At 37.7% G+C, this 14,509-nt stretch overlaps 1 protein-coding gene and 1 long non-coding RNA gene across 7 annotated transcripts in view; one reads left to right on the top strand and one right to left on the bottom strand.

Moving 5' to 3' along the window:
- LOC131509406 (uncharacterized) overlaps positions 1-14,509 on the top strand; it is a 48,187-nt gene that overhangs the window by 30,104 nt on the left and 3,574 nt on the right. The window contains exon 3 of the long non-coding RNA XR_009260479.1: positions 9,134-9,217. This is a non-coding gene — a long non-coding RNA (uncharacterized LOC131509406). The remainder of the gene's footprint in view (positions 1-9,133; positions 9,218-14,509) is intronic.
- HEPACAM2 (HEPACAM family member 2) overlaps positions 8,488-14,509 on the bottom strand; it is a 44,065-nt gene continuing 38,043 nt past the window's right edge. For 2 of the 6 annotated variants that reach the window (XM_058725091.1, XM_058725093.1), the window contains 2 exons: positions 12,391-12,500; positions 9,490-10,725 (listed from right to left, as the gene is read on the bottom strand). In XM_058725091.1, the coding sequence (XP_058581074.1) occupies positions 10,719-10,725; positions 12,391-12,500 (117 nt within the window). In that variant the 3' untranslated portion in view covers positions 9,490-10,718. Of the gene's footprint in view, positions 9,161-9,489; positions 10,726-12,386; positions 12,501-14,509 lie in introns of those variants that run through there. The other 4 variants (XM_058725092.1, XM_058725090.1, XM_058725089.1 and 1 more) reach the window with 3 other exon arrangements.

The raw sequence follows: 14,509 nt of genomic DNA, 5'->3' as shown, positions 1-14,509 counted from the left end.
GGAATAAACATTGGGGTACATGTATCTTTTTGAATTAGTGTTTTAGTTTTCTTTGGGCACATACCCAGGAGTGGAATTATTGGATTGTATCGTATTTCTATTTTTATTTTTGAGGAATATCCTACTGATTTCCACAGTGCTTGCATAAATTTACATTCCTACCAAAGTGTACAAGGGTTCCTTTTACTCTACATCTTCTCCAACATTTGTTATTTCTTGTCTTTCTGACATTCTGACAGGTGTAAGATGATGTCTTGTGGTTTTGATTTGAATTTGGGGGGAGAATATATTTTAAGTACCTAGCAGAAATGGGCATCTATTGCAACAATAAATTAATTAAATATATCTATGAAAGCCCTCTTCTTCAATTAGTCTTGTGGGTTCCAGTTTAATGTGTTTTAATTCAACTTCAATTCAATTCAGTTCAATGACATAAACTTTTAGCCATAAGAAGTAAGACCCCAGTTATTTTATATCTTTGACTAACCCTTCTGACTAACCTTGCAGTTGCCATGATAGCCAATACCCCATCCTTTCTTGGTGACAGAGGCTTCTTTACTCCAGGTTTCACTCTTCCTCCTCCTTCTATAGTCCAGTACGAGAAATGGCCAGGACATTTAAGCCAAATACCTATACATTCTGATGAAGAAAAAAAATTCTGGGTTTCAGCAATAAAATTTTGTTTTAAATATCTTGATATTTATCTCTGAATCTTGATGTCCTTCTGTCTTGGCCACGGTTCCTCTCACGTGGCCAGAACCACATGGTTAGTTCAGAATCCTCCATTCAGGAAGTCCTGGGCCATGCCCAGAGCCACCAGCTGATACGAATGTTCCCTGTTCACATTCTCTGATTTCTACTTCCAGGATCCAGTTTGGGAGCGGGAAGAAAGAAATTAAAGACAGGAATTAAAACAAAGAGAAATGAAATTGAGAGGGGGAGGGAAGGAAGGAAAATCAGAGGAAAGGCACCAGAAAAATGGAGAAAAAGAAAAGAAAGTAATTGAAAAGGACAGAACAATGTTGAACAAATGGAATTTCAGTCAAATAAATGATTTATAATGTTAGGCTCTCCTTATATAAATTTTTTTGTTTTATGTTATTATTTAAACATATATAGCAAGCAGTGTAAATTTATGTAAAGTAAGGGGCGCCTGGGTGGCGCAGTCGGTTAAGCGTCCGACTTCAGCCAGGTCACGATCTCGCAGTCCGTGAGTTCGAGCCCCGCGTCAGGCTCTGGGCTGATGGCTCGGAGCCTGGAGCCTGTTTCCGATTCTGTGTCTCCCTCTCTCTCTGCCCCTCCCCCGTTCATGCTCTGTCTCTCTCTGTCCCAAAAATAAAATAAAAAACGTTGAAAAAAAAATTTATGTAAAGTAAAAGACAAAAAAAATTAAGCCTCTCCACCTGCTACTCCTTTCTTCTTTCCAGTAGTTGCTACCATTGATAATTTAGTATGTTTTCTACTGAATATTTTCTTTGCATAAAGAAATAATGTTTCTATTCACATAAAGAATCATACCATAAAAACTGACCTGTGATGTACTGCTTTTCAGCTAATAATATGTATAGAACTTTCCCCCATGTATTACATATAGATTTATATCTTTGCTTTTTAAGAGTCACAGAGTGACCTAATTCTATTTGACCAGTATTTACCTGGTCACCCATTGATAAGTGTTTAGGCTGGCTTCTTGTTCTCTTCCTTTAAACAGATAATTTAAAAAAGAAAAAAAAAATCCAAAAATGTTCTAGAAAATGTTTGAATATCTTACTGACATAAAAAGTTTTTGGCAATGCTATAGTATGTATAATTACTAATCAGTGCTTACACTACATAGTGCTGCATAAAAATGATAAGGGTACATGTGAGGTGACATGCTGAGTTCTTAAATGAGAAAACAAACCTTTTATGTCTACTTCCTTGTTCAGTTATTTAAGCAAAGGCAGCAGCTTGGTTAAGATTTCGATCTGACATGGGGCGCCTGGGTGGCGCAGTCGGTTAAGCGTCCGACTTCAACCAGGTCACGATCTCGCGGTCCCTGAGTTCGAGCCCCGCGTCAGGCTCTGGGCTGATGGCTCGGAGCCTGGATCCTGTTTCCGATTCTGTGTCTCCCTCTCTCTCTGCCCCTCCCCCGTTCATGCTCTGTCTCTCTCTGTCCCAAAAATAAATAAAAAAAAAAACGTTGAAAAAAAAAAAATTAAAAAAAAAAAAAAGATTTCGATCTGACATTATCTGTCTGCTAAGAAGAAAGAGATATTTTTAGTAAGTTAATAAAATCATAGGCTATGGAATTTTAAAAAATTAAAGAGCTTGTTTGGTCATGTCCTCTCATATACAGATTAAACAATGGTGGCTGGGCACAAGAAAACAGTGTTTGGTTTTGCATGGACATGTACACTCACATTTTGCTAATATCAATTCTAGGTTTGTAACCTAGTAACTAAATATTATTTCATTTATTTAAAATTATTTCACCCATTGTCTTGTATGGGTAAGTGGACATGACCATATACAATATTTTTATTGTTCAAATCGGGACTTTTTGAGAGTAGATGGCTTAAAACAAATGCAATTTTAAGTATGTATGTTGGAAAAGTGGGGAGGTGATGAACAATTTCCTTCATGATATGGGAAACAAAATCAAGGATGGATATGGAATCAAGCAAATGTCTTTGTCTATCAACATCCAATTATGACTATAGACAGGTTAGTCTCTACTACTGAGGGCTTTATTTTTTTTTAATTTATTAATGTTTATTTATTTTTGAGAGACAGAGAGAGACAGAACATGAGTGGGGGAGGAGCCAAGAGAGAGGGAGACACAGTATCAGAAGCAGGCTCCAGGCTCTGAGCTGTTAGCACAGAGCCCAACGCATGGCTCGAACTCATGAACCATAAGATCATAACCTGAGCCGAAGTCAGATGCTTAACCAACTGAGCTACCCAGGCGTTTACTACTGAGGGCTTTAAACTAAGAATCAGAACTTGCAGTTGGTAAATTTTTTAATATGAAAAATCATAAAGTTAAAAAAGTGAATTTAATTAAAAAATATATTAAGTTATATGTTAATTAGACTAATGAAATTTCTCTAAAATAGAATTGTCTGAGACTATGTGGTTTTAGATGGTGGTCATTGTAAACAGGAACCTCCTTCACCAGAGACAAAAATATATAGGACCACCCTCTTTCTTAGATATTTATGGATACTCAAGGATAAAATTCATGTTTAATTTCTCTCTCACACTGTCTTTTTAAAGTATGCCCAGAGTATCATTAAAATCTCTTTCCAAGTTCTCTTGCTTCTTAACCTTCCTTCGCTTCTCTTTAATCTCCTGAAGTTGGTATTTCCAAGGGTGTTTCCATCTGTTTGCTCTTGATCTCATCCTCTTGCATTCATTTCCACTTGTTCCTCATTTCCCTAACAACTTCAATTCTATTCGGATGTCCACTGTTCTCACACCCAGGCATGTGCCTCTGGGAGTATTGACTTCATCTTCATGTCCAGGGGAGTAAATTCTGAGTACTGTATCAATCAAGATAATCTCATACCTCTTGACAGTAGTCCCTTTAGGAAAGGACATGTGGTATACCCAAGGAAACACTACTGGAATTCTGGTGGAGACTGCTGGGAAAGGTTTCTTTATACAAAAAAAAAAAAGCAAAACAAACAAACAAACAAAACCTAGGAAAAGGTGGCTTTTTCCATGTTCTGGAGTTTGTGGTGTCTGGATGTAATTTCTGCAATTGCTGCAGCCATCTGTAACCATGAGAGCAGAGTGGAGAAATAGAGGAGAACTTGGGTTCTTGATTATGAGAAGGAAATCTGGGAAGAGCAGATAAAAAAGGGGGCCAGCCAGATGTCTGAGACTGGATACTCCCCTTGCATACTTTTGGCTTCTGGAATCTTGCTTGCCTCCTTTGTCCACCAACTGCCCGCGTAGCACAACCGATAGGTTCCCCCCATTTTATTTCTCTTTGAGTCCCTTTAATCCCACCCATAAAAGGAGGCCAGCACCAGGTCAGCCTTTGGAGGTGACTCTGCTGGGCCAGCACTGGTCTGAAATAAACAGTCTTTTCTGATTCCCCGAGTGTGTGTGGCTTGTCTCTTCCTGGGCACTAACTGTTTGCTGTAACAATGATACTCTTGAGTCTGGAATCTACTTTGCATCTCAACTTTCTGTCATTTGAGATAATAAATTATTCTAAGTCAGTTTTAGTCAGAGTTTTCTGTTATTCACTGCCAAAGGCATTGTAAAATTCAAATTTATTTCTTAAATCTAGACCTCTTCTCAAAGTTCTCATCCTGGATATGCAACTGTTTATCAGACATTTCTATTTGGAAACCTTAACTAGTCCTGACAAGTGACCTGTGGGTCATACACTAGTTATTTTATAAGTAATAAGGATAAAATTTTGTAGATACAGTCGTACTCTCACAACTTGTCTTCCTGAAGAACCAAACAGTTTAAGGTCTCAGTGAACTGTAGGAAAAATAACTCCCAAAGTTATCAAGTGCCCCTGAGAATCAGTCTCAGAGAAACTTGGTTATTGGAAACATAGTAATTTATTTGCTTTCTATGAATGTGGTCTTCATTAAATATGCAGAGAGCAGGTAATCTAATTCATTACAACTCAAAAAACATTTATTGTCTGTGTTCTAAAGCACATATGTCAGTATGGATGCCATATGGGACACTCAGAAGAATATGTGATCCTGAGAGTCTCTGAAGTGTCAACCTCCTGGGACAACTGCTTTATGTAGAATTTAAGGAGCTGACAGCTCCAAAGCTTCAGAAATCTTGTCATTAACCTAAAGTGGAATTTTGCTGTAGGGAGGAAGCAATCTGCCAGTTTATGTCCTATTGTATGGCAAGCAGTTGAGTTGTCATCTTCCCTAGGAGTATATTCAAGTGAGAAAGTTCTGACCCGAAAATGAAATAAACTGTTTGCTGGGGAGCCAATAGTATTTGAAACTAACGAAGTTCCTAAAGTAGGACTGACAGAAGAAAAGTTGGCATGCCCTCTACTCCAGCATGCTCTGTCCAGAGAAATAATGTGGTACGTTGCAATTGACCCTGGACTTTGGAGCCAGAAGTGCGGTGTAGGGATCAGCTCTGCCACTCACTGGTTTGGTGATTTTCACAGTCTTTTAACTTCCTGAGTCTCTGTTCTTCATCTGTAAAATGGGCATGCTTATGATAGCCCACAAAGTTGATCTTGTGAAGATCAAGGTCAGTAATGGGTATGAAAGTGTTTATAAACCTCAAGGTTAACATGGTAATGCCAATAAACATTGTATCTCAGAGATGAGAAGGACAGAAAGTAACAGTGTTAAATCCAAGTGCTATGTCTGATTTCCACGTCTGCTTGCGAGAAAGAAAGCTTTGCTTTTTTTACAGCTTCATGAAACTAAAACATATACATTCATGTATATTTGAACATGAGCTTTAGAGGAACATATAAGAATCACATAGGAATTCACAGGCATACACAGTAATATAGAAACAGAAAATAAAAACTTCCTAAAAACAAATTAAATCTTTAATAATATATATAGTAAAATACTACCCATATGCCATGTACTGTGTTATCATTCAATTTTATTATTTTAACAAAACCTCATAAGGTGCTATGATCTTGTAAAACTGATCACATGGACTATCTTTGAGTGTACGTGTGCAGTTTGTTTTAACTGAAATTGTCTTATTAACATGGAAACACAGAAATGGCCAGAAAAACAAGGGAAACTATGTCTTATTCATAAGTATTTTATTTTTCTTTGTTTAAAATTCTATCTGTAGGATATACTTTTTAATGAATACCAGGAATATAATTCTATTCCAAGTGAGAAGCAGTAATGTAAAGGTAAACATTTTAACAAGAGCTCAGCTAAGATTATGTTTAGTAATAAGGAAAGAACTTCAGGCTGGTTTTTAAAGATTAATTTGTTAATTAGGTAAACACCTGGGTTTGGTTCATCACTTCCCTTGGAAACTTGATTAATTTATGAGATTTTCATTCCCATTTACTAACAAAAGCAGTGAGTCATCCAGTGTCACACACCAATGACAGCAAAAGTTAATTGGATTCTAGATCCTTGTGCATTTCTCCCTTCAGCAATTCCTTGTTGCTTTGAGTGGAACCATGCTCTCAGAGAGTCTGTGTGTTTGTGCAGGGGAGAGAGCAATACAGAAATGAGAGGCATTACAAGTGGTTGGAAAGTGAGTTGGAAAAAACAAAAATATGTGTTTGTGTCTCCTTTGGTTTGTGGTAAGATACTCTGGAGGGATACACAAAGGTAACCAAACCAAAAACACAAATCAAAAAAAGGAATGCAAACACCTGCCTTGGTGCATATGCTTTTTATAGGACTTTGGTGTGAATCATGTGAGTGTGTGATTAACTATTGTAGAAAAGGCTGTATAAGATGGTCTGTGGTTTAAAGTGTTCCAGGGCTGGGTCTTGGGAGGGGAACACAGAGGTACAGCTATAGCTCACTGTAGTCAGTCTGGTCTCCAAGAAAGAGATGCTTGGGCATGTGGGGGTGGGGTGGGGGAAGGGGATTCGAGATGGAGAAAGGAGGGGAGAGGCAGATGGACCTGTGAGGAGTGGTGGCTGGGAAAGCTACTGTCTCCCAGCCCTGCGATGGGGCTGCAACCTTTCTTTGGCTCTGACAGTTACATCTTGCATTCAGTTTAGAAGTACCTCCTTAGACATCTACCTGTATATGCCGTGTGATCTTGGTGGTATATAAAACAATACTAAGAGATGAAGGGGAACTCATCATGCTGGTTATTAACACCATTTCTGCTTTCAGCTTGCCTTTGTAAACTCACATTGTTCCTTCATCCTGTTTTCTGTATCAACTTTATTTTTTTGGAGTATTTTCTTGTTACATCATGCATTTATATGAGCTGAATCATATAAACCATAAATCCTTCCCAGAACTGGAAGGTGTATGAATGAATACATGCATAACTAATCTAGAAAATGTTAATAGGCTATTTCTGAGAGAGAATACAAGTGATTTTGTATTATTTTTCTAGACTTATTGAGATATAATTGACATATAACATGGTATATGTTTAAGGTGTGATGATTTGGTACATGCATATGTTGTGAAATAATTTACCACGATAAGGTTAGTTAACACAACCATCACCTCACATGACTGCAATTTTTTTTTTGCTGTTCTTGTGAGAACATTTAAGATCTACTCTCTATGGGTGATTTTAGGTATCTTATGGTTAGCCTTCTGCATTTCCAAGTATGTATGTACATATATGTATATTTACAATGGGCATTACTTCTTTTTCTAATTAGATAGAAACAGTTTTTGCCAAATGCAAAAGAAAATATTTGTGGTGGGACTGGTGGACTTTTCCAGCAGAAAAAATGCATAAGGTGGCAGTGAAAGAAGACCAGAAAGGGGCTGTGGGCTGTCTTAATTTTCCTTTTACTATCCGCTTCTGTGAAAACCCGGAAAGTACAGTGTAAAAATAGTGGTTCAGTTGAAACACTTTGAAAAAAGAAGTGTATAAAATAATAGTGTACAATAATAGTAGTTTCAAGTCAGTAAATACAGGCGTATATCTTCTTTTTTAATAGTTACAGTGTGAACCACTGCATGGATCTAATGTCATTTAAAAACCCCCGATTGTTGAATATTTGGGTTGTTGCTACCTTTATTTGGCCAAAATGAAATCTTAAAATGTGGCACTGCCAGGTCAGAGTGTAGCCAATGTCATTACACACAAATATCCATCTTTCGTCTTCCAGATCCACCACACTCAGATGACCTTACTGTCCCCACTCCCTGGGCCTCTTGCATCCTGGCCAGCTCCCTTGTGCTACTTTGTGTACTTACTTCTCTCTAGGCCTCAGGCCACCTTCCCTTCACAGTTTCTGCAACCTGATGCTTGGTCATCTGGTAGTTTAATATGGTACCATTTATCTAGCAGTCTTGCCTCATGACGATTGGTATCTGAATCAGTTATTTCACTTGGAGGTTGTAAATTGGTGTTTTCTGATTCTACCACTTGGTCTCTAACTGATTTTTAAAAAATGCTTATTTATTGAGAGAGAGAGAGAGCACAAGCAGGGAAGGGGCAAAGAGAGAGGGAGAGAGACAATCCCAAGCAGGTTCTGTACCATCAGTGCAGAGTCCAATGTGGGGCTTGATCATGACCTGAGCCGAAATCAAGAGCCAGCCACTTAGCTGAATGAGCCACCCAGACACCCCTCTATCTGATTTTTTTAATACAGCAATATACAAGTAGGAGATCTTTCCCAGAATCAGCAATCAATAAAGTAAAAATTTCAAGCCTGAAAAAAAAAAAAGCAATGAAAGAGCAAGATTCTTATTTTAGTAGCTCTCTACCATCTATACTTTATTGCACATTGAGAAACAAGGATAAAAAATCTAATTGTACAATCTGACTTTTATGTAAAAATTTTGCCCTACCAGACAAAGAATCAAGGCCATATAAAAGCAAAACCAGAATAATTTATTTGAATTCATCTTTCCTTGAACAAAAATAAAAACGTCATTTCCTTCAGTGTTTTATTTCTTTTCAAAAAAGCCATTGGTAATTGACAACCTAGGAGAAGGCAAGTCTTGCTGTTGTGATGGTCACCCTTATTCTGTGGTACAAATAGCAAGAAGGAAATTTGGGAATAATATTTTTTAAAATTAGTATAGTAGTTTGGCATGAATGAGAATTTAATAAAACAAAGCCTGCTGGAAATTTTACAAACATGAAGTTTCCACATTCGTCACTCAAATAGGATAGTCAATGTTGTTGAAAGTGGAAGTATAGATTAGAACTAATTGAGCTTTTTAGAGAAATTTGATATGAAAAGAGTGATTGGAAAGTCCCGTCTTTTTCTTCCTCTCAGTCAGCATGATAAAGACTGTCCACTGAGAACTATTTTCCCACCATGTTCCTCTGTAGCACAATGCATTGTGTGTATGCTGGGAAACCTTCAGTCCAGTTTTATAAATGACTATATTCTGCATTAAAAAGGAGTAATGAGTAAGAGGTATTGGGCTTGATTTCTTCACTGATTCCGGGTGAATATACATTTCCACTTTTTTTTTCCTCAAAATGTTCCTTCATTATTTCACTCCAGTGCACAGCTTTACCCAAGAATGCTCACCTGGCAAAGAGATGTTACAAGATGCATAAAATATTCTACAGATTTCCAGTTCCCCAGGTAGAAGAACCTTAAACTCTTTTATTCCTTTCAATAGCTGCAAATAACGAGTGTTTTAAACTAGTTCAAGAAAATTACATTTATAAGCCAGTAAGTGTAAAGAGTAAGCAATCACTGAATTCTGTAGATAATTTACTTTTGAAAGTAAAGGTTTAGTAAAAGGTTTACTTACTCAAATGACTCAACAGCCAAGTCACAGGTTTATAATTTTTTTTTTAAATGTTTATTTATTTCCGAAGGGGAGAGAGACAGAGCATGAGTGGAGGAGGGGCAGAGAGAGAGAGAGAGACAGAATCTGAAGCAGACTCCAGGCTCTGAGCTGTCAGCACAGAGCCCGACACGGGGCTCGAACTGACAAACTGCGAGATCATGACCTGAGTAGAAGTCGGACACTCAACCGACTGAGCCACCCAGGTGCCCCGCCAGTCATGGGTTTAAAACAAACTGTGCCTGGAGCATTCCATGAGGTCAACAGATAGCATTTAAATAAATGTACCCATCAGTTCAATAAACAAATAACAGCTGAGTACTAAAATATGAAAACAGGTCAACTTACCAATTTGTTAAACACCAGTCCAATTAGGTAACAGACACATGTAGTAATGAAAACAACACTGCTAGAATAATCTAAGAGCCAAAGAAAGAATTTTTTGGCTGTCTTTTCTATTACAGAAGCAACTGTCAAACAGAGGTACAAAAAAGCAGTAAGTTATTTTTCTTTACCCAGAGTTGGCACCTTCACTTTGGGAATGGGGGAATGAGAGAGATTCACTAACCACCTGTAATACTACATTATTCATAAAATTGATCGTTAAGTTTAACTGGACTTAAAGAATAAAGTGATAGGCAGTCAGGAGAGAAAAATAGCCTCTGTATGTTTAGAGAATACTTGCTTTATTGAGGAATATTTATTCTACTAAGGACCATGAGTCTTTAGATAAAATAAACAAACAAGAGTCCACTAAACTATGGAATCCTTAAAAGACTGAGCCTTACTTAACCTCTATCCTTAGCAGATAGTTAATAGTCTGGAAATGTTTATAGATTGGCTGTAAATAAAATAAGTGTATAACAGTTTCCGATGAAAGAAAAGAAAGCACTGTACTTGTTCATTGTTAAAATTTAGAATAGGTAAAATAAGTCGGTATTCAAGGAAAATGACACTTTAAAAAATGTTGGCTCCCCTTTAGTATGAGTTGGAAGAAAGGGAGAAGAAGGAAATTTTAAAAGAGATTTTAGAGAGAAGGGAGACAGTTTTCTAGAGAGAGAAGAAAAAAGAAGGAAAGATTCAGAGAGGCAGACATCCAAGGATGGAGGTAAAGGAAAAGAGAGTCTTTGGAAGACAAAGACGCACAAAGGGAAGCCAAGAAAGACTAGGAAGACAGGAAAGGAGGTGAAAAGAGGCCATGGAGATGGGGAGGGGGACAGGGGGTGTGAACTTGGGTTCTGGGGTTGCTGCCCCTTGGGGAGCATGTCCTCAATAGCAGTTTCGAATAGTCCTTTATGTGCTAGAAAAAAAAGCATTTCTGCTTTATTTTCAACCTTCCAAGTTTATTTCTGAAATAAAGTTTTATATTCCCAAGAAACCCTAAAGATATTGCTCATGTCTGAAAGCAGTCTAGTTTCAGAGGGTGATTTTCTTTTTTAACTTAGAGATAGTGTTTTTTTCCCTCCACACACAAAACTAACCCAATCATTTTATTTTGTGTTCTGAAACTGTAGCTGCCATATTCTACAGTTTTATAAATAAATCAGCATTTATTTTATATTTGGGAGCTTTAAAAGATAAACCTCAAGTTTTCATTTGTTTTGTTTGCCTTCTAATTGGAAAAAATAGATAATGCAGAGTGAAAGACATATAGAAAAACACATGAATTTAAATAGGATAACATTTTTAATTGGATATAATCTCAAAATTGGGAAGCAGATATACTCTGAAAACTCTTTCTGTTCCTTATATGTAACAAAGAAAAATATCCCTTATTTTCTATTCCAGAAGTAAAGAGAGTCAGGTATCATTTTTGAGAGGTAGGGTTTTGTTTTGTTTTTTAACTGTCATGGAATAATATTCCGACTCTTGTGTTCTACTAGATTAATAATATAATTCTTTAAAACATTTTCTTTTCTTTTCAAACCATAAGTTCCTAGCTCTGTCAGGGTCTGCTTCTAAATTACCTGACTCCCCTTTCTCCAGGCACCCTGGGTCAAGAAGGAGTGCATTGATGGGTCTTCTGAGATGTCTCACCACTTAGCCCTTAAATGACTACAGAGTCCCCCCCTGCCACCCCCAGGACTGGTCTCCTCCTGCTAAGATGATTTCCCATGCATTCATCCACTGCTAGCTGTTATTTTTGGTATTTATCCAGAGGTGTGCCTGAATTACTTTGCTAGCACTGTTTCTTTTGCCAGAGGGGAAGTTCCTGACGTGTGGTTATTGATGTTCTTTTCAAAGTCAATAAATGACAAATAAAGAAATGATGGAAGATGATTTGTGGCAGTTATGCCTGTGGGCAACTACAGCACAAAAAAGGGAAGTTCATTTCATTATTTCAAAAAGCTGTAGGCTTAGTTTCTCCCTGGCTGGGAAGGGAGGGCAACTCCTTAGTGTCAGCCCTGAGGTTAACTAGATAAGTAGTTTCCTGGCTTTGGCCTCAGCTCAGGTTTTATCCTCTCTGGGCGTGAGGCCAGTCCTTGCTGTGATTCTGTTCACTTGAGAGTAGACTATGAATCTGTAAGAGGTTGGGCATTTGATGGTGACAGAGCTGTGCATATTTTGTAGGTTTTTTTTTTTCCTGGTCCTATTTGTAGTAACAGATTATTGGCTCCAAAACCACCACAGTCATTGGAAAATCATCAAGATAACCAAAAATGGCTTGCAAACCTGCCTGAAAATCTCCTTCATACCCAGATGTAGATTCACTGGGGGAAACACTGGATTCCAGAGCTCTGCGCCTAGTCCACTGGCCCAAGTGCACAATCCTAGGAGATACTTGTGTTTATCTATTTTTTCCCTAAAATTATTTTCCAGTGGGGAAATTTCTTCAAATGTACAGAAGCTGTAATTTCCTGTTTTAATTTATTTCTTCTGAGTCTTTCAATAAATTCTGGGGAAAGCAGGGACTGAATGCTGAGCCTCTCCAAAGTAGCATCACCAAATGCAAGTTCATACTTACTCTGGACAGTCGTGCTGTTGGGCAGGGATGTGCTGAATGACTTCGTAAATTGTACTGTTCAAATCTTGTCCTGATACACCATCAGAGGCTGGAACAGACCTGCTTGGCATCTAGAAAATGTGGCACATTAAAAAAAAAAAATTAGCAGACTAGTAAATAGCATGTTTACTCTACTGCATGGTTGAAAACAATTGGAAGTAGTGATGATTAGAGAACTAGATCTGGTTATCTTCCCTACGATGTTCATTTCTCCTTGCTACAGCTTCCTGCACTTACCCTATGGTAGTTTGTGTGGCAGCATAGCTATGAAGTCAGAAGAGGAAGAGCTTGACAAAAGCTATCGCTTTTTTTTTCTTCATTTAAGAAAAAGAGCTGGCAGTACTGTAAAGGAAATATAATAGAAAGAAAAAATAGCAAAAGAGAAGATATCAGGATAGCTTAGAACCAGAGAGCATATATGATTATCTTTTATATTACATCTCAGTTAGCTTTTTGACACTACTTGCCAATTATACATGCAAGGATGGTTGAATAGAAAAAAATAATGCACAACCAAAAGCCCCGATCACACTGCAAATTAATAAAGACAAGTACCAAGAAATATAGAACACAAAGGGAGATGTTTTGGTTTGAATGCAGTAGTGGGTTCTAAAAACTAAAGGCTTGGAAGAATGTGGAAAGTATTGTAGTATATTTCTGCCTGGTAAAAGCCAACATGCATTTTTATTAAAACTGGCATTCATGTTTTATTAACTCCCCTTTCTTGTATCCGATAATGTTCTTTTTCCCTGTAAACATTGCATTCCAATTAGTTAGGTAAAGTCTGGTTCCCCTCCTCATCCCGAGCTATTCCGATTTTCATCACATTTCCTATTTTCAGGCCTCCCTGTTTATACAGCTCCACCTAGAGGACTCTTGCCCTTGATAAATCATCTGACAACTCATTCCAGTTTAGCCTGCTATGTTACATTGGAACATCTTAGCTTTGTGTTTTCTTTGGAAACTGTTTCCATTCCACTTGCTAAAGTTCTCAAAGCACAGCCCTAGGATATGTGATTCATCCTCTCATTTATGTGCCAAGGAGATTTTGGTTTACAGTTTGTACAGATGACCCTTGCACAAATCAGCTTTGAACTGTGCAGGTCCACTTATACATGGATATTTTTCAATAAATACAGGACAATACTATAAATATATTTTTTCTTCCTTATGATTTTCTTAACATTTCTTCCTCTTTTTTTATGTTTATTTTTTTTATTTTTGAGAGTGTGTGTGTGTGTGTGTGTGAGAGAGAGAGAGAGAGAGAGAGAGAGAGCAAGTGGGGGAGGGGCAGAGTGAGAGGGGGACAGAGGGTCCCAAGCAGGCTCTGTGCTGACAGCAGACAGCCTGATGCAGGGCTTGAACTCACAAACCGCAAGATCATGACCTGATCTGAAGTCAGACACTTAACTGACTGAACCACCCAACATTTTCTTTTCTCTAGTTTATTTTATTGTAAGAATACAGTATATAAGACAACTATGCATTAACCGACTGTTGATGTTATTGGTAAGACTGTTGGTCAACAGTAGGCTATTAGTAGTTAAGTTTGGGGGAAGTCAAAAGTTACAGGCAGAATTTTGACTGGGTAGGGTTGGCACCCCTAACCCCCATGATGTTCAAGGGTCAAGTGTACTTGAGATCAACTCTTGATTTTCTTTGGTATGGGGGTGTCCAGGACCTATGATAAAAGCAATCTATAGATAATAACTAACTTACTTACCTAAGTTAATATTAGAGCTGGCAACAAGTAATAAATTTGTTCCTTTCATGCCCTTGCTTTCTGTCCAATTCCTCAAAGAGGTGCTAAACGGACAGCAAAATTCCAGCAAGTAGAGAGAGGAGGAGGAGTCCATGTGTACGTGTGCCACAACAAGCCAAGAGATTATTCTCATTTTTAAAAACCCCAAAAGTTAGTAATTGAGTTTGTTTACCTTCTTAACTTCAATTTTGATATCTTGGTTTTAATATTATTTTTCCCTTTCTTCTCAAAGCCATTGCATTTGGCTGCTAATCTTTATACAGAACCACCATGCCAGCTTCTTCCCACATAGGTTCTCCTACACGTGTCCTGCTGCTC

Source organism: Neofelis nebulosa, chromosome 4 (assembly GCF_028018385.1).
Source record: "Neofelis nebulosa isolate mNeoNeb1 chromosome 4, mNeoNeb1.pri, whole genome shotgun sequence".
In the NCBI taxonomy this organism is placed as follows: domain Eukaryota; kingdom Metazoa; phylum Chordata; class Mammalia; order Carnivora; family Felidae; genus Neofelis; species Neofelis nebulosa.
The sequence above is the reverse complement of the archived record's forward strand: the minus strand, read 5'-3'. Positions and strand labels throughout refer to the sequence as shown.